Source organism: Sciurus vulgaris (genome assembly GCF_902686455.1).
Source record: "Sciurus vulgaris genome assembly, chromosome: 3".
Classification (NCBI taxonomy): domain Eukaryota; kingdom Metazoa; phylum Chordata; class Mammalia; order Rodentia; family Sciuridae; genus Sciurus; species Sciurus vulgaris.
In genome coordinates, this window is record NC_136463.1 from 131,729,020 (window position 1) to 131,756,814 (window position 27,795).

Genomic DNA, 27,795 nt, shown 5'->3' on the forward strand with positions numbered 1-27,795 from the left:
TAAATGTGTATAGACTTATAAATGGTTCTAACTCTTGATTTTAAAAAGTGGTATCTAAGATCTGAACACATCCCCAACTGATCATTCACAGCACGACTTTGCTTTTGACTCTCCCATGAAAGACATCCACACAAATATGAATACTTAGCCATATTTATAGTTTTTCTTTGATAATTCAAGTAAATATGGAAATGGAAAGATCAGAGTCTCAGCCAATACTTAAGTTGTCCTTGGGTGCTGTGACTGTCAGATTAGGAATTCTTGCTAATCTCTGGTCTCAAAATACCTCTTATTTTTTCTGCTTCTGCACAAATGGGAAGAAGGGGAATAATTCCTCGATCTTTCACATCAGTTATTTTCTTCCTAATAAATGATTTAACATGTGTACTCAGGTAGGATATGTAAAATGTAAAGTCTCTTGTTTTCAAAGTAATAAAATTAACCAAAAGTTTGAAGATTTATAAGGGAATTTACGATGAAATATTACTCAGCCTTAAAGAAGAATGAAATTGTGGCATTTGCCAGTAAATGAATGGAGCTGGAGAATATTATGCTAAGCGAAATAAGCCAATCCCCAAAAAAACAAAAGCTGAATGTTTTCTCTGATATGCAGATGCTAATTCACCATGGGATGGGCACCTAGGGAAGAATAGAGTTACTTTAGATTAGGTAGAGGGGACTGAAGGAAGGGGAGGGGCTTTGGGGATAGGAAGGATAGTAGAATGAATCAGACATTATTACCCTGTGTACATATATAACTATGACTGGTGCGATCCTACATCATATATAACTAGAATGAGAAATTACACTCCATTACGTAAGATGTATCAAAGTGCATTCTACTGTCATGTGTAACTAATTAAAACAAATTTTAAAAATTTTAAAAATCATTGATCATGTATTTCTGAGCTCCCAATTCTATTCCATTAGTATGTTTGTCTTTACACCAGTTCCACACTTGTAAGACAAAAAAAAAAAAAAAAAAAATTAGGAAACTTTGGTATAAGTCAAATTTTCTTTATGAAAAGCAAATATCGAATACTAATCTAAAAGTTTCCAGTGACATACCAAAAATGGAGACTTTGATGAATAAATAAAATACCAGGCCTGTCCATTGAAACAGTGAGATGTTATTACCAGAGTAAAAATATCACATTTCATTTTCAGCCTAAGTCTGAATATTATAGCCATGGAGTTATTTCTCTGATACCTTTCAGATCTATACCTCCCAAAGAATGTGCTCAATTTTTTCCAAATATACAAATAATTTATATTTATTTTTTAAAAAAATACTTTTTTAACCAGAACACTATTAAGAAAAACTAAAAATCACCTGTAGTCCTGCCACCTTTGTTCAATTACCACTAGCATTCTGGAATAAATTTTGATTATTATATATACGATATCACATTCTACATATGTTATGTGGCTTAATTTTTCAGTTGACAGACATCAAGGTTATTTTTTCCTTATTGGTAAACCTAGTTCCACATTGCCATTTTGGTATTGCCTTATAAGTTTGTACTATTCCCATATCAATTAGATTTTTTTGCTCTAATAAATTAGGCTTTCGTAAACATACCTGTTCTTTGCATACTGATCTGTTTATTTCTGTAGGGTAAAGACTTGGAACCAGTCACAGTGGCACATGCCTATAGTCCCAGCATGAGCAACATAGTGAGACTCCGTCTCAAAAAAAAATTATGGAAAGACAGCTATAGGAGTGCGAGGTCATTATGAGTGTGTACTTCTTTTTCCAGAGGCACTTAATAGAATTGCAAAAACCCTCCTTAGGAAAACCAAACCCAGTTAATATTCCTTTCTCTCAAACCTGCTCCATTCTTGAATCTGATGGGTAAGAAAAAAAAAAGTTGATATTTTGGTTTTCATTTTTTTGAATACTTCTGAGGCTAAACATTTTTTCAAATGTTCTACATGATTTTCCTGTTCTTATACTTTGTCTGCTTTTCCTTTGGAATGTTGTCTTACTAATCTACTAATTTCGTTTTGCTAATCCAGATGGTCTTTATAGGATTTGTTAAAATATCTGCTTTTTATTGTAGTTAATAAACAGTTTTCTTCCCTGTGCATTTTTGTAAGAAACTCTAGGGACTAAAGAATATTAAGGCTCTGGACTTTTCAACTTGGACTTTTCTCTTAGTCTGTTGCCATTTTCTGTTGGAGAGTTGGGTGAATATTTCACTGTGAGACTAATTAGTCTGAGTGGACAATGTGCCATTCTCACAAAGTTGTAAAAATGTCAGACATCCTCATTATTTTGTGTGTGACTTCAAGATTTTCAGAGATACTACTCTGAATATCTAAGATTAAAACCAGCATTGCAGCAGAAGTTCAGCAGTAGATCCACGAGGGGAAGACAGAATCCTGAACGGACACATTTTTCTGATGGTTGCTGTTTCCTTTGGTCTCTGAGACAGTCACCGCTTAGAACATTACTTACTGTTTGTACTGTGAACTGTTGTGTTTTCACCCCTGCGCTCTTAAATATGAAGAATGGGTAGTCTAACTGAGCTATATTCATTTTCAGAGTATCCACATCTTGGAGAGGACAGCTTCCTCTGGCACCGAGCCCTCTGTAAGTCGGCAATTGCTAGAACCGGAGCCCATCCCCCTCTCTAAGGTCAGTGATGATAAGTGGTTGCTTACTCAGATGGCCTGATGCTGGGACCAAATGAACTGTGAATAACTTTTACACCTGACTCACCCAAAAGTGGCTGTGACAGCCATTATAGGGTATCTCTTCTATTTCTTTCTGCCCCCAGTATAGTCTTTGCTTTGGGTGAGGAGAAAGTAGATGAAAATATGTATTCCTTAGATTTGCAGGGTTGCCTGCAAAGGTTCAAAATTCTCTTTAAGAGAAGAAAGAAAGAGAAACTACTGTTATTCCCTGTTGGAGAGAGAAGGAAATATTTCTGTATTGAGCTAATGACAAAAAAAATCACTGGGTCCAGCAATAATAATAACAATAACAATGACAATTACCAATGATGACCCACATACCACATACTACTATGCTAAGTGCTTAGGTACATTATCCCATTTAATGTAATTCTTATCAACAGCTTCACGCAATGCAGATAGGTGTTACATTTTACAAATACAGAAACAAACTGAGTTAGTACTTGCCCAGTTATAAATGAATGAAGGAAAGAAAAGAAAAATTCTTAAATAACAGAGCAGGAATTCAGACTGAGATTTGCCCAGCTCTACATCCAATGCTTTTTGGCTGTACAGGGATTTTTGAGGTAAAACAGTCCCTACACGGAGGGGCTGCTGCACATCTGAGATCTGTTCTCCTTCCCATGTCTGACCTTCCTAGCAATGAGCTCTGGGAGAACTCTGCAGATATTAAGACCTTTTCTGTTTCATGGAAGCCAGAGTCCCTCTCCCTTCAGCCTGCTCTCTCTCATACTAGGAAAACATCTAAATTCACTAATGTCTAAGATGCAAAAATCTGTTGAGGAAATAGCATCTATTCCTCCCCACTGCTCCCTGAGAGGTTCAGTGAACTGGCTCCCTTATCGAGAAACTAAAAATAGAATGCATGTGGATTTTGAATTCGGATATAAAAATAGCACGTTAGCTCTAAATATGGTTAATTTCTAGATAAGTATAGCTGATCCTTCCACTTTGTTTTTTCTATATTAAACACAATCCTTTATCATATGTGTTATTATAATATATATTATATATATGTTAATATAATACTACATTAACAAACCCTAGTATTATGGCAGATATACATTTGTATCTCTTTATACTTTAAAGACATTATAAGCTACAAAGCTTGTTCAATCAGACAGGAGTAAACTGCTAAGCTAAAGAAAGGGGGGAGTTATTAAACTACAAAAAATAATTTGGAGGTAAGTGACTTCCATTCAGACAGCAAATAGAGAATGCACACTTGGTAAATATAATTCATATATCTCTTTGGAACATCACCACTCATAATTAGCAAAAAGAAAGAATAAATAAATATGAGATACTGGGAAAGGCAGCTAATATTTATTGAACATCTATGCTATAGGAGATGCTGGAGTAGAACATATATTCTTTCATCAGCCCCCAACTCATTGAAGTAGGTACTAATATTCTCATTTTGCTGATAATTAGAGCATAATATCTCAGGCAGAAAGACCTCAACTTGGTTAATCATCAATCCCCCATAGAAATAAATGACTGTTATCCCAGCTCACAGCAGAGGGGTGTGGGTACCCTGGCCTGACCAAGAGATCTGGGTGGGGCACCAACATCCACTTCCCATTAATTCCCCACGCTCTTACCTGTTTGTATCTTGTTGTAGGACTAGCACACCCTTGTTGTGTTTTTGTTTTGTTTTGATTTTGATTTTTTTTTAGATGTTGTAGACCTTTATTTTACTCATGTATTTATACGTGGTCCTGAGGATCAAACTCAGTGCCTCACACATGCTAGGCAAGTGCTATACCACTGAGCCACAACCCCAGCCCCCTTGTGGTGTTTTGTATTAGTATAGACAGAACAAATCCCATCTAGATTCCATAGCATCTCACTATTTCAGCCCCTTGGAGAAAAGATGAACTTCCTGAGCACTGATTGGTAGCAGAGTTTTGTTTGAAATACACATCACTCTGACCCAGGATTTGTGCAAATTATTTGATGCCATTAAAGTCCTAAAGCATTTTTACATACCCTCACCATCACCACCCTCACTCACCCCCTTACACTCATACACACACACTCACTGACACATGCACAATATGCACACATATACAGTATACCCTTGAGAAAGGAAATGTTTCTATTTTTTTTAATGAAAGGGCTCAGGCTATTATTAGAGTATATTAGATTTCTATTTCATTTATTGTTACTGCATTAAAAGTATTTTTTAAACTTTTTAACGCCAAAGATGTTTGTATATCTGACCTAAGTCAAGTACTGATATGATCCCATCAGGACTTTTGCTTCTGTTTCTGTTTTAAGTAAACCTAGGAACATTTGAGACTTTTAAACAAAAAATAAATACCAATTGAAATTAAAAAAAAAAAAAAAAACCTTCAATTTTCAGAAAGTTATTTAGTTTTCTTAAGGTTGACCTCATCTACTAGGCATGGAGGCAGGAAATTTTACATAATGGAACATAGAGCATAGAAGATCCTATCTTATACTGAAATGGGTTGTTTTATTTTTTTACTTACTTATAACATTATGGTCAGAACTTTGTTTCCTCTGATTCTGTCCTTTGCCACTTTGTCAGCTTGACAGCTTATTTAATTTTAAGAACTATATTAGGATTATTTCTGTTTCTTTTGATAGGCTTAGGAATATTACATCAGAGCAAATGGAATTATTTGTTCAGAGCTACAGCATTTGTGTTTAAGAAATACACTTTTAACTTCCTGCCTCTCCTATCTTATCCCTTTTTTCTTCCTCTTCAATTAAACTCCTAAAGAAGAAAGAAAAGCCACTCTGATAGAAATCAGTAACCATAGTTCTGCAGAGACATGCTTTTATTACATTCTGAATTTAGTTAGGAAGAAAAGGAAAATATTTGTACTTGTTATTAAATATTTCCATTCATTACACACACACACACACACACACACACACACACACACACAAATAAAAGTTAAATACTAGCCTTCAAATAAGATCTAACCAGAAAGAAAAATGCTATTCTTTTATAGATACTATCCACAGATGAAACTACTAAAAATAGAAATGTCTTTAAATATAACTGAAATCTCTCAAGAATAGAGAAAGCTCTACTAAATATATTCACACATATATGGGGAATTACTCTTTTTAATTATTTAATTTTGATTATTTTAAAAATTTAAAAATAAATTAGCAAAAATCTATTAATTTTATGGAATACAGTAGTTATTTACTTTTCTGGTGACAGCAGAAAGCCAAAGTTTGTAGACTTTTTATAATAACTTACTCTTTTTTCTTGTTATGTTAACATTATGCATAACAACATTCACTTGTTCAATTTCAATCCAGTAATAAAAAAGGGGTGCCAAAGCCTTCCACTTGGCACCTGGAAAATGTGATAATGCTACCAACACTTACACATTGTCCAAAAAACTTGGTATTCCATACAGCCTAAAATTGTCTCATTAAAAACATTTTTTTTTAAATCACTAGATCTGATTAACAGTTTTGAGCAGATGAATCACAGTTTCTGATAGAATTATCCACAAGTAGAAAACCACTTCTTAAGTTGCTAGAGATCCTTTATAGAGTTCTTAATGTCACCAAGTGAACACCAGCAGGTGGGTTTCTCTAAGGTATACAGTTCAGTCCTCAGGGATGACCAGGAAGATGGAGTAATAGTAGTCTCGGGTTCTTTTAGGGGATGGGGATAGGGTAGTTGTGCACTGGGTTTAGGTAGCATGGAGGCATGGTGTTGGGTTTGGAGTGCTTTGGAAAGGTCAGGAGCACCTCCTTATCTCTGATGTTAGAATGAAGCAGTGTTGGCCACATCTGGAGACGTGGGTATGGACGGTAAGGACTCAGCTGCCTCCCTTCCTGTGGCTCACATCAGGAGTTGATTATGCACCTTTTCCTCTGTGCTCGTAGGTGCCTCTCATTCTGCAGGTTTGGGCCAACCAAACCATCTGCTCTGAGATGAATTCCATTGGCCATTCCTGTTGAACTATTTTTTTCTGTGGTCTGTAGATCATTTCTGATAGAACAAATGATTTTGGAAAACATCTTCCCAAGTCAGTTTGGGATGAGGCATCCTGTAGAGAGCCTGTCTTGATTCATGGACAGCACATCCAACTTTCTGAGGGAAGCAATAGAGCGGGTTATGCTGAGAGGTTTTGGTTCTCTCCATTGCGGGCAGGATTGCAGCAGCTGTGCAGTGGTTGTGAGAAGCCTCTTTCCACCTTGGGAGCTGTTGCCTCCACTGAATTGTTAAAAGGGCACATAGTGGTCCAGAGTGTCATGCGTAAGCTCTAGGATATGAGCTCTTAGGGTGTTTGCTAGTTCAGTGGTTCCTTTATAACTAAAGGCTCTTAGAAATCAGCTTGACCTGGGATTTTCAAACACAGACGGTTTGAAAATGAGGGCCAAGTGGTTTGCCAAGCCAAGAAGGGACTATGGGAGAGTAAAGATGGGCATCCTTCACTTGGAAAACCCAATATCACCAGATCTCATGGTTTTTCAGAAAATTTGGATTTTTAAAGTCTGAAATCTAGTGATATGTTAATGTTGACAACTCATTTTTATAAAATGAAGTGCCACAGATGAACAAAACATGTCTTGAGAAAGAGGAAACATTTCATCAGCTTTTACCAAGAGGGTGTGGGTGTGAACTCTTAGAACCAAGATTCTTTTTTGTTTCTAATTATGTTACTTTCTGTGTTGGGGATTGAACCCAGGGCCTTGGGCATGCTAAGCATGTTCTACCGCTGAACTATACCCCCAGTACTAGAACCCAGATTGTTAGTCTTACAGCCTGGTGTTCTTTCCACAGGCACCCTGGGGGTTATGTACCTTTAAAGGTCTATACTTTTTGCTGTGCACTTGACAAATAAGGTGTTTGGCACCCACTCAGAAATGCCATGGCTACACCAAGAGGAAACAGGACCATGGCACAGTTCTGTGTTGATTGCAGGTTCCCAGCCACTTTTAAACTACTGTAGCCTTTCTGCTTCTACCCAGAAAGCCAGAGCTGCACACTAATTGAACATTTGTCCTTAAAACAGCCTTTGAAACTTTAGTTACTCTGTGCCCAGAAATTAACTGTCTGGGAAAATGCATTTTAAACATTCTAAGTACAAGCAATCGAAATTCCCTTCCACCCTAAGTAGACAAGGTGGCCCCAGTGAGTCTCTGATGGACCCTTGTGCCTCCAGGTCTACCTGGGAAACTCATTTAACTTCAGTTGAAAGTGCATAGCTGTGTTTGATGTTAGAATTCTCTCCAGAATCTTGCCTACTTCTGGCTGGTCTAGTGTTGCCTCAAAAGCAACTTCTACTTAAGAATCTGCTTTAAGTGTGTCATCAAGCACAAAAAATATATGATTTGTATTTCTTTTCTCTCAGGAAGCTGACAGCTGGGAAATTATAGAAGGATTGAAAATAGGCCAAACTAATGTCCAGAAACCAGACAAACACGAAGGCTTTATGCTGAAGAAAAGAAAATGGCCTTTAAAAGGCTGGCACAAGGTAATATTTTTATCAGATCCCAGTTCAGATCATCTTCATAGAGAGGGTGTTTTTTGTTATTATTAAGTAGGTAACCAAGACTGTTGTGTATGTATAAAACTCATTTTCAAGGCCTGATGCACTGCATTCCATTATACCTATCTGAGTATAAGACCTATAGCATATATATACAGGGGAAAATATTTTATGTAATACTTAAAACCCAAATTGACATATTATTGTCTAACCTACTTTTCACTTAAATTAGTGTGGATATGTTCTCATTAAATATTTTTCTAAATATGAGATGCTTTTAAGTGTATTCCTTTGGGTGGATTTATATTATATATTCCACCATTATTAAAACAATTTCTTATTGCTGGATATGTAGGACTTGTCTAATTTTTTGTTATGTTGTTGCAATGAACATCTTTATAATTGAGTACTGTTTAGTTTTGTGGGATAAACCTTACAGTTGTTACTAGGACAAAGTAAATTTGGAAAATCACTTATTCTGGAAATTTCAGTTACCGCCCTTTAAAGTAGTTTATTCTTCCCTCCCTTCCCAACATCCTTTTCCACCTCCTAGTTTTAATTAGGGAAGAAATATTTGTTACTACATTGTTTTAATTACCTGAGTAGTAAGAATTCCATAGTACTAGCTGAGTGTAATGGCATGAGCCTATCATCCCAGCTACTTGGGAAGACTGAGGCCAGATGATCTCTTGAGTTCTGAAGTTTGAGACCAACCTGGGCAACATAGAGAGACCCCATTTCTTTACAGAAAAAAAAAAAAAAAAAAAAGAATTCTGTGTTACTGAGAAGGAAATTCTCTTCCACCTTCAATATAAAACCTCTGGTAGACCACTCAGTATCATCTCTGAAATCACTGGAAGATCAAGTTCATCTATTCATCATCTCTGCTGATGAATTTCATCTTAAAACAAATTTGTCAGCCCAAAACTCCAGATAGTAGCTGACCACTGGCTTAAAACAGGGCAGTTATGGATTATAACTTGCTTGAGAAAACACATTTTATGCATTTTTAAGGGAAAGACTTCAAAGTGAACAGATGAGAAATGATGTCCCAAAGGTTACAAAAACAGATCAAAGGGGTTTCTGACAAATATGTCCTCTCCCCTATCAGAAACGGTCTCCCCCAAACCCCATAATATTATTCCAATGCAAGAAATCTTTTTCCATTGATTTTTTCATTTTTTTTCTCCTGAATTTTGGTCACCTTGTGATCCTTTCTGAGATCACCTTTGCCTTGTACTCTGACTTTGCACTTCCTCTAATCAATGGCCTCCCTAAGCTCTTTCCCTGTGATACCCTACTGGTTATCTTTGCTAAAATTCTTTGATAGATAGAAAATTTTTAAAATAGGAGAAAAAAGGTCAAAGTAACATTTTATATGAATCACTGGCTTTAATTTAACATCGTCAGTTCATGTTTCAGTACAACCTACTGTGGTTCAACAACTTCCTGGAGTATGTCTCTGAACATTTTGCTGCAGAAATGAAAGGAGGGTCTCCCTCCCACTGCCCTTTCTCTTCTCTGGTGCCAACCTATATTGATTCAAGCATCAGCCCATTTGGTCCTGGCAATTGAGTAGTTGTGTGTTTTTTAGTTGTAGAGATTCTTTCTTCTGGTACTTCTTGTTCTCCTAAATCTCAAACAAAGGGGTTTGGCGGCCTTTTGTGAGCTCTGGTCAGGTGACCCCAGACCTGACTTCCTATATAACTTCAGTATCTGTGAGTTCCTGAATCACACAAAAACTTTCCAGCCAGAGTAATTTACCAGCAAAAGAAAAACTCTGCACGTGGAGAGCTACAGGAAGGCACTGAGTCCTTTGTGTGATTGGGTCCTGGAAGCTGTTCGTTTTCTTGTGAATTGCCCACTGAAAGGAAACAACAGCAGAGAGTAACTAAGTGTTTGTGGAGCAAAAATGGCTAAATCTATTTAGTCTGGATCAAGAAGACCTTGGAGCAGACAAACTTGCCAAAAACAACAACCAAACAAAAAACTCTCTTTTTTTCCCCTTAATATAATTTGGAAATATGTTTTAATCTCTTTTTCTAATAGTGGAAATGCAAGCATTTTGCTAAGACCACTTAAACTTTCTAAGAATCTGTTCTTTATGGATCCAGCCAACTGGCTTCTGAAGTGAACATGAACATTTTCAGGAATTATGTAGAGGAAATTCAGGAGTTTGCCTCTAGGGTAAAAAAATAAAAAAAATCCCTGTAGAATTGTGTAGAGCTCCTCACAGAATCACTGTGACCTAATCCAGATTATTTTCATTCTCACTTTCAAAAATATCCTAATGTGGTTCATTCAGAAGGTCTTAGCTGCAGACCATGAGATTACTTCCTTGTTATCAAAACCATAGTGAAAAGATTCCATCCCCCTTGGGTTATGTGTAAAAGAACCTTTTTAGGTTAATAGCATGGAATGAGAACTCTGATCTCTTTCTTCATTGATCTCCTTGCAATTTAACATGACTGTGTCCAGATGCACTGAATTCATATATTAAAATGATCAAACATGTTGATTGCTAAGTGTGAAGCAACTCTATACCCACATTTGTGCATATTTTATATAATTCAAAATATAGACAGTAACTAGGGGTGTTTGGTTCTTACAGCGTTTTTTTGTCCTGGATAATGGAATGTTAAAGTATTCAAAGGCACCACTTGATGTAAGTAGTACACAGGACTTGTTTCAAAAGTTGATTTAGAATTCTGCTTGAAGTGAGTAAACACTAATTGTACAAGCCTTGTGCTGTAGTTCCCAGCTTTGTGCATGTCTATGCCTCTAATATTTAACAAGCTACCAAACCTGCATGTTCTAGAAAAGGTGTGTCTTGTGCTTATATTCAAGATAGCAGAAAATCTCAAACTAGTGCATGAAGAGTTAATTTAACTAATTGATGTGTGTTATTAAAAGCAGAAGCGTAAACCTAAAAGTGACACATAAATAAAATCACCCTTTCTCTCTTAAAGAGAAAACGCAATTAGTCGTTTTCCCCCACCTCAATAAACTCTGCTTTATGTGCTTTTCTTGAGATTTAAAGCCATTTTTGTTCTTGTCGATGTCCTTCTGAAACTCTTTTGAATTTCATTTGTTTCATACATTCTTTTATCTTGGGAATTCCAACTCACAAAAATTATTTGAAATAATATTTAATATATAAAGTAGTTTGCATGAAAAACTAGAAAAATCCCTCCTTATCCTGTCATGTAGGGGAAATAACATAGGGCTCAGATTTCATTTTAGTCCCCATCTCTGCTCTTGAGTTAGGGTGTCCTTGATCAGAAGTGGGCAGCCAGAAGGAGGAGCTGGCTGCTCTGTGCTGTTCCTTTCCTGCTGCCTAGTTCTGCCCTAGCTGCTGTCTCCCTGGCTGTTCAGGGCTGTTCTGAGTCATAAGTTAAAAGCTGACCACAGTTACTTTAGGAATCATTAAAATGTCTTTTCAAAGGGATATAACCTATGTGATCTAGAATTCTGAAGAACTTGGCTCATAGGCTATTTTCAAAACAGGAATAAGATAAATATTGTCACTTAAAGAAATTGGTATGAAGTCACAACAACTTCAGCTGTCCTCAGTTTAAGGATCTTAGCCTCAGAACCCCATCATTTTCTCTTTATTAAAGAGGTATGGTAATCCATTTCCCATAGATAAATTAAAAATTACCTTCAACTCACTAATTCATTATATACCATAAATACATCAAACCATATATCCTTTCAGCCTATTTACTAGTCTTTTGATTTCAGATTCAAAAAGGGAAGGTCCATGGGAGCATAGATGTTGGACTGTCGGTAATGTCAATTAAAAAGAAAGCACGGAGAATAGACCTTGACACAGAAGAGCACATCTACCATTTGAAGGTGAAATCGATTTCCAGCAGTTCCTGGGTCATTATGGGGGACGTGATTTACCTGCACCAGTGGCAGACAGGAGATGGATTTCCCAGTGACCTTCTCCTCTTGCTCATTACTTCAGGTGAAGTCCCAGGACTGGTTTGATGCGTGGGTCTCCAAGCTGCGCCATCATCGGTTATACCGTCAGAATGAAATTGTGAGATCACCGAGAGATGCTAGTTTTCACATATTTCCTGCAACATCCACAGCCGAGTCCTCCCCAGCTGCTAATGTTTCTGTTGTTGATGGAAAGGTATGATTTTGCTCTAAAAAGCCAACCTGGAAAATGCTTCGAAAATTTTGCAGATACATCACTGTGCCTCATGTAACAACACCAGAAAAGAAAGTTTGCTTTGTAAACTGACACTCAGGAGACAACAGTGACATTGGCATCAGAGTTAGTCACAAGTACAGATTAGGCAGAAATGTGGATCACCTAAAGTATTAAGTATTATGTTTCCTTTTTAATGAATAGAGGGCATTCATTTTTATGTGGCTTCGTAAGAAATTGGGAAGGCGGGCAAGTATTGGTTTGATCAGTATCCAGAGATCAGGTGCCTTCCTGATTTTAGTGTGATAATAAGAATACCCTAAATAATTTGACCCAGAGAGAGCTAGTAAGTTCCCTAATGAAGTTAATGCAAGTAAGTTGAAGATTGTGACAATAATACAGGTGGTAGCCCATTTCAGTGACCGGGTACTCCATGAAGCATTTGACATTCATTTATAACTAATTTTTCATAAAACCAAAGTTCAAGGACAGTAAAGAATTTGTCCAGAACTGGGACAGCATCTGACCCTGCATCATCTCTGTTTCCAAAATTACTTCCCTTTGCCTTACACCAGATGCCAGACAAGGGAGGCTGAGGTTGTTCCTGGGCTGCAGTAGGAGTTCATTTCCTATGCCACTGAAAAGCTGTAGGTGTTGCTTGTTTAAAAGTCAAGGTTAAGGGCTGGGGTTGTAGCTCAGTGGTAGAGCACTTGTCTAGCATATGTGAGGAACTGGGTTCAGTTCTCAGCACTGCATATGAATAAATAAATAAAAATAAAGGTCCATTGACAACTAAAAAATATTTTAAAAATAGAAAAAGTCAAGGTTAAGCCTGGCATAGTGACACACTCCTGGTCCCAGCTACTCAGGGCAGGAGGATTGAAAGTTTGAAGTCAGCCTGAGCAACTCAGCAAGAATCTGTCTCAAAATAAAATTTAAAAAGTTCTGTGGGTAGCTCAATAATACAGCACTTGCCTAGCATGCATGAGATCCCTAGTATCAAGAAAAAAAAAAAAGAGTCAAGGTTGAGATAATAGGCAGGGAGGCAGTTGTTTCTTACTTTGACTCAATCATTAATTTTTCTGAACCACAGACACATTGTACTGCCAAGGGGTATTCCAGCTTTATACCTCACATGAAATTAAGGACAGAGGTGGCTGCCACAGTATTTCAGTGAAGATCCTGCTTTCTCTGTTTGCTTTCACAGGAATGTACATGATACATAGATCCAAGTTTGCTTTGCAAATCATCGAAAACCTTATTTTAAAAACTATAAGACTATTCAAATCAGATTCAATAAAACATTACTATATTCAATTTTTGTTATTTCAGTGGAAATTACTTAAATAATTTCTGTGAAGTCCCATTAATTGTTTTTGACAAGACTCTCAAACTTTGCATTATTTCATTCTGGTTGCAGCCTTGCTAAGGACTTTTTAAATCATCTTTCTCCTGGAATAGGATGTTGGGTTAATACCAAGCAGTTCTGCAATAAAAGGAATCGTTCCAGGAGTCAGGGGGCTAGGAATGTTGGGAACTTACAGATGCAGTCCCCAGGTTTCTCACCACAGGGTAAAATGAATCACAGCATTATCCAAATCAAGAGAGAAATGTATCCCAAATGGATCTTTTAAATTAAACATTTTAATTCTTTCATTCTTCCAGCTTCTGCCTACATCTTTGGCACTAAGTGTTGACAAAAGACACATTATTTTCATCCCTTGTCTTGTTTATTAAACGACTTGAGTGATGTCTGAGAATGGTGAACTGGAACCAAATCCTCCCTACTCTTTTCCTCAGAATAAGAAAACTCGTCAACTCTGGTTTTCACAAAAGATCTATTCTTCTAGTTGGGAATGGCATACCTCAAAGATCTAACTTGGTAAAAGATTTCCATTGCATTTATCAAAATGGAATAAAGATTGAAAAGAGCTTTTCATCATTTCCCTTGCCTTCCACCTGTCAAACTAGGGGACTCCTGAATGTGAATTGGTTTGTGGCCCATTGTGGGTAGTAAGTCTGGGGTTTGCTAAGTGCATGCAACATTTACTTCATAATGATTTTGAAGAGACACATTCAGTTGTAATTAACCAAGTATGGAATTTTGAAGTTATTTCAGCTTTATGAGAAATATGTTTCTGCTTATTTCACTGAGGTGTACTGCACTCACCCTAGTATCTACATATTTCATCTAACTTTATTTCATGTAAAATCCTTCGAATGGAAATCCACCAGCTATAGATAATGACTTGGCAGCAGTGCCTTTTTATATAATTTTTCAGTATGCATTTGAAGCACTGTAAGGCTGCTTGCTTTTGGATAATGGATTTAGGTATCACATGTGCTTGAGGAGACCTTGAACTGATCATAAGGGCACAGAGAACTTTTGGAAAGGAAGGGCCTTAAATCATGAGCTAAAAGTACTACAATAAGAATACTGTAACAAATGCAGCATAATGAGTAACTTTAAAGTGTTGGGAATTTGACTTGGCAGGTCCTTGTGAGTATGAGATGCAATACACTTGAAAGTTATCCCCTTCGCTGAATGATGGAGCTGGCGACCTAATGGTAGTTTTGTTAATGGTTGTGAAAATTGCAACATACCATGTGTAGCCAATAGGCTTTTTCCATATTTTCAATGTGCCCTTTATTCCTCTTTTCTTAATGTCGCTATGAGGGTACTTGTGTTTCTTGATGATCACTTAAATGTACTATTTGGCTTCATATAACCATATGCTTCATTTCTGTTTGTGTTCCTTGTAGGTGCAACCAAACAACTTTCCATGGCAGTCCCCTCTGCCATGCAGCAATAGCCTCCCTGCAACCTGCACAACTGGCCAGAGCAAGGTGGCAGCCTGGTTACAGGACTCAGAAGAAATGGACAGGTGTGCAGAAGGTTAGTTCCTGCCTCTGTGGGCTATCAGAGTAAGCACCCAAACCAAACCAAACGAAAAGTACTGAAGTGAATTTTGGGTGCAGCATCTTTCACTCTGACCCTTTTGATTGCCTTGACCTTTCCTTTTTCTTACTTTTATACACTATACTCTTCTCTATTCCATGACCTGGGCTTCTTACCTGCTGGTTCTCCTATGCCCTCACAACAAACGAACCTGGGTTTTGATCTTGCCTTGACTTCCTCCTACTTCAGTCTTCTCTTATCTCTTTAGGGCTGGTTCATGCTGGCTTCCATAGTCCCTACCCTCCAGACCCTGGAGAGCCCTCTCCCCTTGCTCCTGAACTCTCTGCTCTACCTTCCTTTCTAGGTGACTTCCATGGCTGTGTTCTCTGATGCCGTATTGCCCATGAAACAAGTATATATTTCCAGCCATAAAGGGCAAAATTCCAATATGCTGTATCTTTTATCCATAGTTACCTGTTATTGGTACACATCACTATGGATCAGTTTTTAAATAATCTGAACGAATACACGATAACCTCACTCTGCTATCTCTGAGCCACTTAATCTCCTCATGCTTTCTTCTTGCTTATAATCAACTAGAGCATGTTGGTCCAAACTTGATCCACAGGCCTTTCCATTCTGTGAGACAATTTTCATTTGATCTTCAAAACCAAGAAAAGCAAGGGCAGTGTAGAGAGTACTTATTAGGGCTCAACTGAATTCTTTAAATGATCTTAAGATGACATCAGGATTAATTTAATTTTTTCCTTTATTAAATTATAAAAAGCAGATATTATATAATTTTTTATGTTCTTACTTAGAAAAATGAAAATTTGGCAATCTGACCAAATAAGTTTTTCACCCTGCCTGTCTGTGAACTTAAGTCTGCAGCATTTTTATCAGCCCTTTGAGAGACCCACCTCCCAAACTCAATCTTTATGTGAATATATGATTGAGGAGGGTTTTTATATTCATCATCTCATCCAGCTGACTTACCGAAGGTTTTCCTTGGATGTATTCACCAAGGAAACACTCAGGTTTTAGTTTCAGTACAGTTGACTTCAGGTTGGGGAAAGAAGCTGGACCTCACTTTCTGAAAATTCTGCAGCTTTCCACAGTAATGATTCTGGAAATTTCAGCCTCTACTTTGGGAAACTTAGGAGCAGAGAAGTTCATTCCCTTGACCAAGTTCCCATGGCTAGTAAGTGTAGCTGGGACTCAGACTCAGGTATCCTGACTCCAGAGTGTGTGCTTGAACCTGTAGTTACTCTACCATCTCTGTAGTGTCTTCCCTCAGAACAAACCCAATGCCTGACATCCCTGTTGCTGTCAGTGCTCCTGTCATACTCCCGCTGAAACCTCAGGGTCATCTTTGATCCTCCTCCCTATTCATCCAGCCAAGACCAAGTCCTGTCTGTTGTTTCTTTGAAAACCTTCCCCTCATACTCCTCTCCTATCTGTCTTTCCCTGAATTCCACTCCTATCTTTCTTGTCTTTGAGTGGTAACCAGCCTCCTCATTGGTACTCTCCCTTAGTCTCTTGCTCTGCTGCTTCCTCCCTCTCAGAGGATCATGGGAAGTTACCATTCTGGAACCTGTCTGCAGGTCCTGGGCCAGCACTTAGTAGACATTGTCCTTCACATTCAGCCACCAGGTAATTGCTATTATCCCCATTTTGTGGATGAGAAACCTGAAATGCATGAAGGTTAATGAATTTGCCCAAGAAGGTGAAGCTGGCCTGGTGGAGGGGTTGGACCTCCAGCCAACCCACATTCAACTAACCCTAAAGCCAACTCTATGTCCACTACATAATGCTCCCTCAGGACTGTTGGTTCTTAAAATAACTTTTATGCAAAAACTCTTCAGAGGTTCTCCATTGGCTCTGGGGCTTTAGTCCAAACTGCTTAGCCCAGCATTTAGCAACCCATGCCTCCAGTTTTCTGACCCTTTATACCCTTTCAGTCTTGTCTGCTATAGTCTCAGCCAGACTTTGCTATTTTGTGGATATACTTGCCTATTCCCACCTGCGTGCCTATGCACAGATTGCTCTCCCCAACCTTCAGTGCCCTCTCTATCCCTTCCTACCTTCCAGCTTTGCTGAAATCTTTCCATCAATCTTACAGACCCAGAAAAATGTCTGCCCTGTTTTTTTTTTTTTTTTTTTTTTTTTTAGTTGTAGATGGACACAATATCTTTATTTTATCTATTTATTTTTATATGGTACTGAGGATTGAACCCAGTGCCTCATACATGCTAGGTAAGCACTCTACCACTGAGCTACAGCCCCAGTCCATCTGCTCTGTTTTTGGTGTGTTCTGATGACCTCAAATCACAGTAATTCTCCCTTTTTTAATCTTCTAGAACACTTAAAAAACAAAAATTTATATTGATCATTTGTCACAAAGAGTGCCTAATATTGAGATTGGTTGCATTTCAAAAGTAAGAACACTTCTTGATTATTCATTGGCTGCATATTTCATTGATTGCATTTCTAAAAATGTAATGCCTTATTGAACCCATTATATATCTAATTTACAGTTCTAATACTTAAAGCAGCTATTTGTAGATCTGAACTTACACCAGTCCAGACCTTAAATATGTAAGCATATTTAGATATGGAGCATATTTTTTCCATAGGGATGAAATGTTAGTTAGTGTAACATCTCTGATAGATTTTAAAGAAGTCATTCATTGCAAGATTATTAGTGAACTAAATTACATTCTGTTTTTCTAAATTTGAGTGCGATTCCACCCGAATTCCAGACAGTAACCTTCTAAAACATTTTGGAGGAACAGGTAGATAGGGCACAGAGAATAAAACCACAGGACTATTAAGTTCCCTTGAGTATATTTCCCATGTGACAAAAGCCATCAGAAAAGGAAAGTGATTTGAGACACAATTTGAGATTTTAATGGGTCCTACACTAAAAGCCATTAATTGGTAAGAATGAACTTTGAAATCTCCTAATAATCAATGGTTTTAGTTTCTAAATCAGAGAAGATGTGTTTTCTTTCACTTGCACGTATCACCACCATGTATATCTGCCTGATCATATTTACCATATTATGGATTGACTCCCTTTTATTACCAATACCACCATTTGTGGTCCAATTCTAACACATTTTTATTTCTGATTTTTATTAGATCTTGCACACTGCCAGTCTAACCTTGTGGAACTTAGCAAACTCCTGCAAAATTTGGAAATACTTCAGAGAACTCAGTCAGCACCAAACTTTACTGACATGCAGGTAAACCTATTACTGCTGCTAGCAAAAACACTTAACACTTTAATCTTTTCTGGATCATTCTATATTCATAGACTATGCAAGGTCACATTTAAAGGGAAATAACTACAATACAGACTAGTTTCTATTCTGGAGTTATTCTTAATATTTTTTAATCTTGGTGACATCGTGTTAGGATAACGCTAATGTTTTTTACATTTAAATACAGAGCAAACTGCTGTAGAAATATATCTCTGGATCATTCTTCCCAAGTTTCTGTTGCAATAGAAGCAATGGCTTTGAAGATACAAATTTAGACACTTTCAGAATGAAGACTCTTTTCACAGAAAAAATGCTGAAGATCTCTAATCCTGCTTTCAATTTTGCATATCAGAGAAAATACATTTTACAATTAGGTTCTTTTCTCTGCTTTTAATGAGATGCCTTTCTCTCCTGGCTGGTTTGCTTCAAGGCTCTAACAGTGATTCCTTACTAACTGACTATGTTCTGTCTGTGTTTGTATCATCTGTTCGAACTTAATAATCCGTTGTTGCCTTTAACTCTCTGTGTAATGTAGGCTAACTGTGTAGATATTTCAAAGAAAGACAAGCGGGTCACAAGACGCTGGAGAACAAAAAGTGTCAGCAAAGATACAAAAATACAACTGCAGGTACAGATTTTACTTTTCCTTCCATCATATTTTCATATACTTTTAAGCATTAAGCATTTATTTTTCTGTATCCTTGCCCAGATATTGAATTGAGAGAGCAGCTTAACTACTTGAAAGCCAGTGCTTCTGAAGCAGAGGTTTTTTTTTTTTTTTTTTTTTTTTTTTAAATCTAAAATAGTGGGAAATCTATTTTACTTGCTTAGTCGTAAGTGGAAAGAATTTGAAAAAGAAAGGTAAAATTATATCACTTCAAAGTAGCATTTTCATTCTTAATTATAACCTTTGAACCATTAAAACTTATTTTAACAAAAAGTCACCTTAAAAATCTTGTCTGGTGGATTGCAATGAACATCCATTTATATATGTTAGATCTTAAAAGAGCCATTTATGTATCAACTTTGTCCAACTTTTTATCTATCAAGAAAAAAAGTAGGGGGTGCAATAGAATAAAAACAACAAGCCTGGGCTTTTGTCTGATCACTGTGATTTTCTGGCTATATAATTTTCTGCACATCTGTTAAATTTAGGGGACTTCCATTTGCTCCTGAGTAAAGCGATGGACTTAATTTAATGACCTCTGAATTCCCTTTTAATTCTAAATTCTATGATTCTGCAAAATAGATATTTTTGGACCTGCAATGATACTATAAAATCTAAACCAAAGTCTTAATGGCTCATGATAAATTTAATTGAAGTTCATTTTAAATAAAATTTTTATTTGAAAAAAATTTTTATTTTTACAGTAAGATCCTCTTGCATCATAGTATTGCAGTGAATACAAATATGGTAAATGCCTAAAACCTCTTGTATCCTAAATCACATTACTTTCAGATCACCAAACTAGACTATCAACTATTCTAATTTTAGCTGTGTATTCTAAATGATTCTAAACCTGCATAATCAAAATTAGACTTACAATTTGACTTTGTTTTTATTATACTATAAATCAATTTAAATCCTAATAAAAGGTAAAAGGAACTGCTTCTCAGAATTCTTCAATTTCTTCTGAATAATCAACAGAATAATTCTCTAATTCTAACTGCTTTAATAACATTCTTTGTATTGTAATTCTGAATGTGTACATAACAAACTGTTGCTTTGCTTTCTAATCTGATATTTAAATTTTCATAAACATGAAAGATCCATTTTTTATTTAGATTTCTACATCCTACAAATACAATTAGTGTTCTTTTATTCTGTATTCTGTTTGTGTTTTCCCTTCTATTTATAAAATTAGTACTGTAGGGACCAACGTGTCAAACGATTTCATAAGAAAATCACCTAAAATTGCCTTTAGCATTTTCATTTGTTTTGAGCTTGTGATAATCTAGTTTTTTTTGTTTGTTTTGTTTTGTTTGTTTGTGTGTATTTGTGTGTGTGAGAGCTGTGTTTTCAAGTTTGGTGTCGATGATTCTCTTAGCCAGGAAAAAGAACCATTTTTAGAAATAAAAGAACCATTCCTTTAAATACAATAATGGAAGAAAGCTAACATAATAGGAACATGTCCATTTGTGAATAGTCATTATTTGCGTGTTTTTTTAAAGGTAAATTAAATTCTAATTAAATTAGATTCCTGTTCACAGCTGCTGTCTTGAATGGTTGGTTCTCAGCAACCCTGAGGGCAGTGCCCCTGGCTGCTGGCTGCTGTAACTGGGAGGCCCACCGCCCTGTGTCAATCCAGCTTTCCCAGAGGAAGCGGACTACAGCTGTGAATGCTCTTCCTGGTCACAGGCTGTGTTTAAACTATACAGAGAATTTACAAGGATTTTTTTTTTTTTTTTTTTGAGTCATAAGAAGAAATTGTTCAAACAGCAGGAAAATATTTTGTTTGTGTTCCTGCCATATCTTTGAATGGTTTACTTGTTTTTAAACTTTTACTCATGTTGTCTTGCTTCGTTTTTGTTCTGCCAAACAGAAACAACATGACCCTTGTAATTTTTGTTTAGATATGTCTGAGGGGAAGTTGATAGACTCTTATCCCCACATTCAAAGAAAACTTTTTCCTTTAAAACGGGAGAGCACAGTTCTACTTTAAGTAGAAACAAATAGACTTCAGGTGGCAGTAAGCTATTAATCACTTCCAAACTCCCCTACTTGTTCTTCAACAGAAGTTTTTGTAGACTGAAACGCTGAAGAATTTGGTACCTCCTGGACCTTTTCTGCTTGTCCAAGCCATGGGTCTTCCAAGAGCCCTCAGGATGCTCGTTTTCTGTGACTGGGAGTTACTCAATGTTCGTCAACATGCACACCTCCTGGGGACCCAGCAGTGACTGGCCATTACTCAGCAGTATTTCTGCCCACAGAAAGACATGGCATTTACTTTCTTCTAGTGGATTGAACATACCTACCACTTTCTCCCCACCCTAATACCCAGTTCCACCCCATCCAAATTTAAATGGATTTTGACTGTGGAAGTTCCATCTAATGATGCCAAGTATTTGTTGTGAGTTCATCATCCCTCTTCCCCTGATGATTATTGTTGTGGCCAACTTGAGTGACTCTCAGGTTGTGACAGCCCATTTCCATTCCCTCCGTTGTTTGCATCTAAACCATCGGCTGTTGTGAAGGAACCCAGACTGCCAAGTGCTGTTGTTTTTACTGGTGTGGTGTCACTGGACTTTGCATTCAGCATTCTATAGTAGTCATCATTTTGAAATATAAAATAGATTTAAAAAGGTGACCCGAGGAAGTGAAAATGAAGAACGTGTTATACTATGTGTGTGATTGCTTATTTTTGGTGGTTGCGACTGTGCTCTTAACTCAAATGCAAAGGCTAAATTCTAGACCTTTATGGCCAAACTTCTTCTACATGCCATGGAGTAGTTTACCTTGGGAATTCATTGTGTAACTTGTGAATTCAACACTTGTCTTAGAATGTTCTGTGGTGGATGACCTTTAAAAAAAATGGACTTCCTGTCTTCCAAATTTCAAATCTTTTATTTCTAATGAAAATCTGAATATCATTATGCAGAAACAGTTTGGCTATGTTTTTAATGAAGTAGAGGAGGACAAGAAGGGAATGATTTTTAAATTGTGCCATAGAAGAAAGAGGTGCTAGGTTTCCTGTATTGTCAGTAGCATGAATTAAGTATTAGATGCCTTGATGTTGGAGGTGATGAACAATTAACAGGAAATACATAGTGGTAGATCTCTTATTTACACGGAGCTATCTTAGATCTCATATGTACTCAAACTATATCTAGGGTAAAAATAAGTTCTTCCTTTACCACATTTAAAAGGTATTATGAATAGAAAAATTTTCATGGAAAACCAATTTTGTATCTATATGTGTAACTTACATATGTGTATACAAAATTTGTGAAGATGGAAAGAGAATTATGAATGTAACTTGGAAAATTTTTTAAAAATCAGAAATATAAGAATTGAAAATATTTTTTTTTCTCTCTTAACATACAAAAGCAGTCTTGCCCTTTTTTCAACCTAAACTATGAGGTTACACTAAGAAAGTACACCTCAGTTAACTGAAAATAAAATTATTGCTGACAACCTTGAAGACTCAGGGCCTGTGATATAAAGGTAGAGTTGAGTGGTTAGCAGGAAATATAATTATCCCTTAATCCCATCCACCAGAAGGAGGGGAAAAAAATGAAATAATTCTTCTACTTGTTCCTGTGTAGGTACACATCACTAAATGAAACTTATGCTTCCAGTTTCTCAAAGCTAATTTTTAAGTTTGGAGAAACTTGAGATTTTTAAAAATTTCCCTATCCTTTGGAGACTGGCTTCCTCCTTGGAAAATTATTCAACTTGAAGACCTCAGTGCTCCTCCTTATGTTGAGTCCCAGCAAGCAAGCCTTATGGTAGGGGATTAAGTGGAGGTGATGAATCCTAGGACCCCTTCCCTATTTTTTTTTTTCTCTCAGCAAGAAAAAAATATTCCTGACCCCCTTACAATCTATTCATGTTAGCCTCTGCACATTCTTTAATGTGTTTTTTATGAACTTATTTTTTCTTTATTACCATTTATTGAATGCCTTTTGACTTCATATAACATGATATCACATGAATAAAATAAGACAAAATAAAATAAGTTTATTTTACTTTAAAATCACAGGCTATGCATCAATGTATAACCCACCATCTCCTTTTGAGGTAGGGGTTATATTCAGCAAGTAGACTTAACCCTTTGGTGACCTGCAATGAGAATAATGAACATCTCTTATGGCATGAATGCCCTTTTGAGCTCTTTTCAGTGCTAAGATTTTTGTTTTGTTTTGTTTTTAAAGAAAACTCAGCTTCAGTTAAAATTCTCCATCTCCCTTGTCTGATTATCTTTCATCCCCCCTGTGCCCTGACCTTCCCCTCCCCAACCCTCCATCCTGTGTTTTTACCCCCTTCTCTTCTCCCATTCACTGTCAGGAAGGGCCACCCGCGAAGGGCCAGTTCAGCACAACTCGGCGCCGGCAGAGGCTAGCAGCAGCAGTGGCTACAACAGTGAGTGGATTTCAATCTTGAGTGGAAGTTTAATAAGAATGAGAAACTGTGCAAGGGTAACCTCCTGTTCTGACAGTGCCACCTGTGTGCGATGGCCCCCACCGGAGCCCACTCGTGTCAGCATAGCTTTCACGAGTTCTCTGGCTGTCTTTGCATGCCAGGAGTCAGACACGGGTGTTCATTTTTGCAAGGAGAAATATTACAGAATCCAGTTCTTTTACTTCTCCTGTCAGTGTAAGAAATGATTTGAACTCAAGTTTGCCAAACTGAGTATAGTGCCCTGTGGTGGGGGGTTTTCCTTAATGATACTGCTTTTGGTTTTGTTTCCTTTTCTTTTGTCATACTGATATGAGAACCTTTGCTAACTGATCTCTGTTTTTCTAAGAAAAGTCATGTTACTACAGACATAAATTGTGCTTTTTTTTTGTAGCAATGTGACTATTTGAAAAGGATGTGAGAAAGAAATGAGAGGGTACGGAAAGGTGAATTTTGATGTGATCTCTAAATGGCTACCCAAATTGCACTTAGGAAGGGAAAATTGTTTTCTGGGGAAAGTACTGACATGAAAATACAGTGTAGAAATGAAAAAAACAAAAACAAAAACAGATGGTGTGTTTAATCCATAGCCAAAGGTTGTTTTTGTTTTATTTTTTTCTAAAAGTAAATGAAATGGATATAAAGGAAGTAGAGGACATATTGAGTTAGTTAAGGCAAAGACTGGTGAATATTCATACAGAACGTAGAATAGAATATCTAAACAGAAGAACCCTTTGCTAAATGAGATGCCATACCTCATTCCTGTAGTCCCAGCAAAGATGGAAGTTGAGGCTGGAGTATGGCTTGAGCCTAGGAATTGGAGGCCAGCCTGGGCAACACAGTGAGACTCTGTCTCAAAACAAAACAAAACCAAAAGGATGCTTTTCTGAATGAAAGTGAATCATAAATTTGCTGAATTATGAAATGCTGGGAACTTTTAAAAATATAATTTAATGAACTGATAATCATGGATATTAGTTTTTGACTATAACATATTTCCTGAATTAAGAACAGTCTTGCTCTTACTAAGGGTGAGATATATTTTAAGACCAGATTTGCTGAAAACTATGAAAAGATTTTGGTTGCACTGTAGGAGAGTAGCTACTGGTGTGAGGATTATTGGCTTTCTACTTTATGATTGGTAGTTGACTCTAGGTGCAGGGCTGCATTGTTTGAGGTACAGAATTGCTTTTGATTATTAAAACAACCACTGACTTGGATTTTATTAGGGAACTGACTCTTAAATTCACAGTCTTGAGAACACTGGAACAAGTGAATTATTGCAATTACTTTCATAGTCAATGAATATGTTATATATGTATTCAAATTCTGACAATAGATATATATGTAATCAAATAATTCTTAAGTGTAATTTTTCATTTACAAAATTAAGAAATCCAAGTGATTATTAGAGAGAGAGAACATCATAGTATGGGGAGGAAAAGTCAGCCTTTTTGTGAAAATACTGTTTTCTTAAATAATGTCCTTCTGGGATGATACACAGGGAAGTGATTGTGTCTTTCCTGTGTTCATTTTTTTAAATTGCAGATACGTAGAGTGAATAATAATAAAACTGGAATTACCGCCTATTTGAATAGAATAGGTTATATTTGTTAATTAAATCTAGAAGAGAAAAATCTTTTCAAAGAAGAGAGCCTTAAGGTCCACATTCCAATGTAGGGATGGTCCCAGAAGTCATAAAAATAACCTAGGTATGTCCAATAAGAAAGTTACTGGCAAGTTAATAACATTTTCAGGAATTACATGGGGGAACATCTATGTTAAATGCTCTAGAAACTGTGACTTGGATGCCATATTTAAAGAGAAACACTTAGCAGGACCCCTAGCCCCTCTCCCTGGTCCCAGCGACCTGCACTGATGACTCAGCCCCCCTATTTCTCTTAGTGCTCTGATCTGCCTGGTCCTGTCTCTTCCCAGCACCGAAGTTATCCCACACATTTTGATCCATTCCTCTCCCGATAGGTGTCTTTCACCCAGAACCTCTCCAAACTATTCCTATCACTTACTTTCCTCTCCCACTCAAGGTGTCAGGCAACTGAGACTGTGCCAAAGAAAAGGGTATCCAAGGAGACGTTTCCAGAATTTATTCTTGTTGACCTTTAGCACTGTACCCAGAATGGCCAACTCACAACATCAGCCGGATCCCACAGAACAGGTTAGAAACAGACACACTGGCTTCTCCCCGTGAAAAATCACTGAGGGTCTCAAAGCAGTCCCCTAAAGGATCCCAGTACCCATAATGCAGAATAACAAAAACAGGGTGTTTTTATACCGACTCTATAAGTCCTGTAACCTTAGGATCTGCTTAGTGTCTACTTTAGACTTCTACATGCACTTTTTTTTTTTTTTTTTTTTCTTTTGGTGGTGCTGGGAATCAATCTGGCAAATGCTCTTTCATGTTGACTGTTGCTAAACTCCAGGGTAGCAGTACCATTCTTTGACTTCTTCACAGAAAGGTATTAAGAGCAACTTCTAGTAGCCCCAATCCAAACTGCAGTTATTTGTAACAAAATACTCCAGAATTGTAGGACTTAAAGGAATCTCCTTCCAGGGCAGGATAGAAAGACCCAAATACAACATTGCATACACATGGCGAGCAGTTGGCAACTCCCATTCTAGCCATCACTGACAGAGAATAATCTACCATTTAAATTTTTGAATCCTGAAATTCTCAAATTGATGAGTAAAAACCTGAATAAATAAGTTTGTCCCCCCGAGTGAAGAGATATGCATTTAGATTAATACAACTCAATTTGTATTCTCTATTTCATTTCATGAATTCCTCAATTAAAATGACCCATTCAACACACTTCTTTTAACAAAAATGGTATCAATATATTAAACATTTTCAGTAAGAAGTATATAGAAATTAGTTTTCAATTTCCCAGGGAACCATCTGATTGCAGTTTGAATGGAGCATTCTACGTTCCTTTTCCCTTGGGTAATATCCAAAACCACTTTTTACTGTTATAAGAGCCTATTTAAACTTCCATTATGTCCAAAATATAAATTTGTAACTTATGTATTTGTTCTCAGCATCTGATTCCAACATATGAAAGGCCATTATCTCAGGGACAAGTGGGGGTCCTTACTGGATGCTGGATTTCACTATGTAATGCCCCCCCATACACTCTCCCCTGCTTGCCTGACACCCTCTCCACCCACTCAGAAGGGACTCCCAAGCCTGGTGGGTCCTTGGAGTATGGAGGGCTTTTGAGTGCATATAAAGCCTCTTCTGTGATATTCAACACATGCACCCCTTATTAACAACACCCACATTCTTTTACCTTAGTATTCTAGTTCCTTGTATCAGGAAGCTGTATCCATAAGTCTGAAAACTTCTTAGTTCACCCATGTCTTCAACCCACAGTCTCTTCCCTTGACCTCCTAATCTCCACTAATCTTGCCATGGATTCTGTGTGTCATGCTATAGGGATATGAGTAGAGTACTCTTTCTCGATCAGCGTCACCACAGTTAGATTTCCTTTATCTGTCTCTAGACATTCTTGCACATAAGTCCATACCTTCATAGGTATCCCCAAGGGACCCCAGTATTCTTATAAAAGTAACCTAGGCAGGATTTCAGTAAATTTTTGAACCCCGTTACACTATTTCTCAAATGGTTTCTTTGCCACTTCTCTGTTTCAAATCTGGAACAGGCAGAAGTTTCGTGCCTGATAAGATGAACAAGCTGTTGATATCTCCCAGCTCAGTGTAGCCAGGGTTCCCATGAGGGATGAGGTAGAGTGACTTTGATAACTCCAGGTACCGAATGCTTTGGACCATGTATGTTGACATGCTTACCTTGGCTGAATTTAGAGGGAGAGCTTCATGTTCACTTCCTTCCCTGGTAAGCCTTGAATATCTTTTGAGACAAGTAACTCCCTTTCAAGGCAGAGTTACCTCAGAGGGGCCCTCTGTCTGGTTTTTTGGTTCTCTATGCCTCCTCCATCTGTCCTGTATCTCTCAGAGAGAGAGTGTGCCCTCTTCCCCTGCCCTGTCTAGCTCACCAAATCTTTAAGAAGTTAAATCAAAAAATAAAAAAATTTACAAAGAAATGTTTCTGAAAATAATATGCACATCATAGAAAGTACTGGTTTCTCTTCCTCCCCTGGTATATTTCCTGTAAGGGA

At 37.2% G+C, this 27,795-nt stretch overlaps 1 protein-coding gene across 9 annotated transcripts in view; it reads left to right on the forward strand.

Moving 5' to 3' along the window:
• OSBPL6 (oxysterol binding protein like 6) overlaps positions 1–27,795 on the forward strand; it is a 239,523-nt gene that overhangs the window by 144,034 nt on the left and 67,694 nt on the right. For 4 of the 9 annotated variants that reach the window (XM_079132198.1, XM_079132192.1, XM_079132193.1 and 1 more), the window contains exons 4-11: positions 2,549–2,641; positions 8,058–8,180; positions 10,807–10,860; positions 11,940–12,053; positions 12,169–12,339; positions 15,121–15,253; positions 18,401–18,504; positions 19,058–19,150. In XM_079132198.1, the coding sequence (XP_078988324.1) occupies positions 2,549–2,641; positions 8,058–8,180; positions 10,807–10,860; positions 11,940–12,053; positions 12,169–12,339; positions 15,121–15,253; positions 18,401–18,504; positions 19,058–19,150 (885 nt within the window). Of the gene's footprint in view, positions 1–2,548; positions 2,642–8,057; positions 8,181–10,806; positions 10,861–11,939; positions 12,054–12,168; positions 12,340–15,120; positions 15,254–18,400; positions 18,505–19,057; positions 19,151–23,530; positions 23,606–24,035; positions 26,015–27,795 lie in introns of those variants that run through there. The other 5 variants (XM_079132197.1, XM_079132196.1, XM_079132199.1 and 2 more) reach the window with 5 other exon arrangements.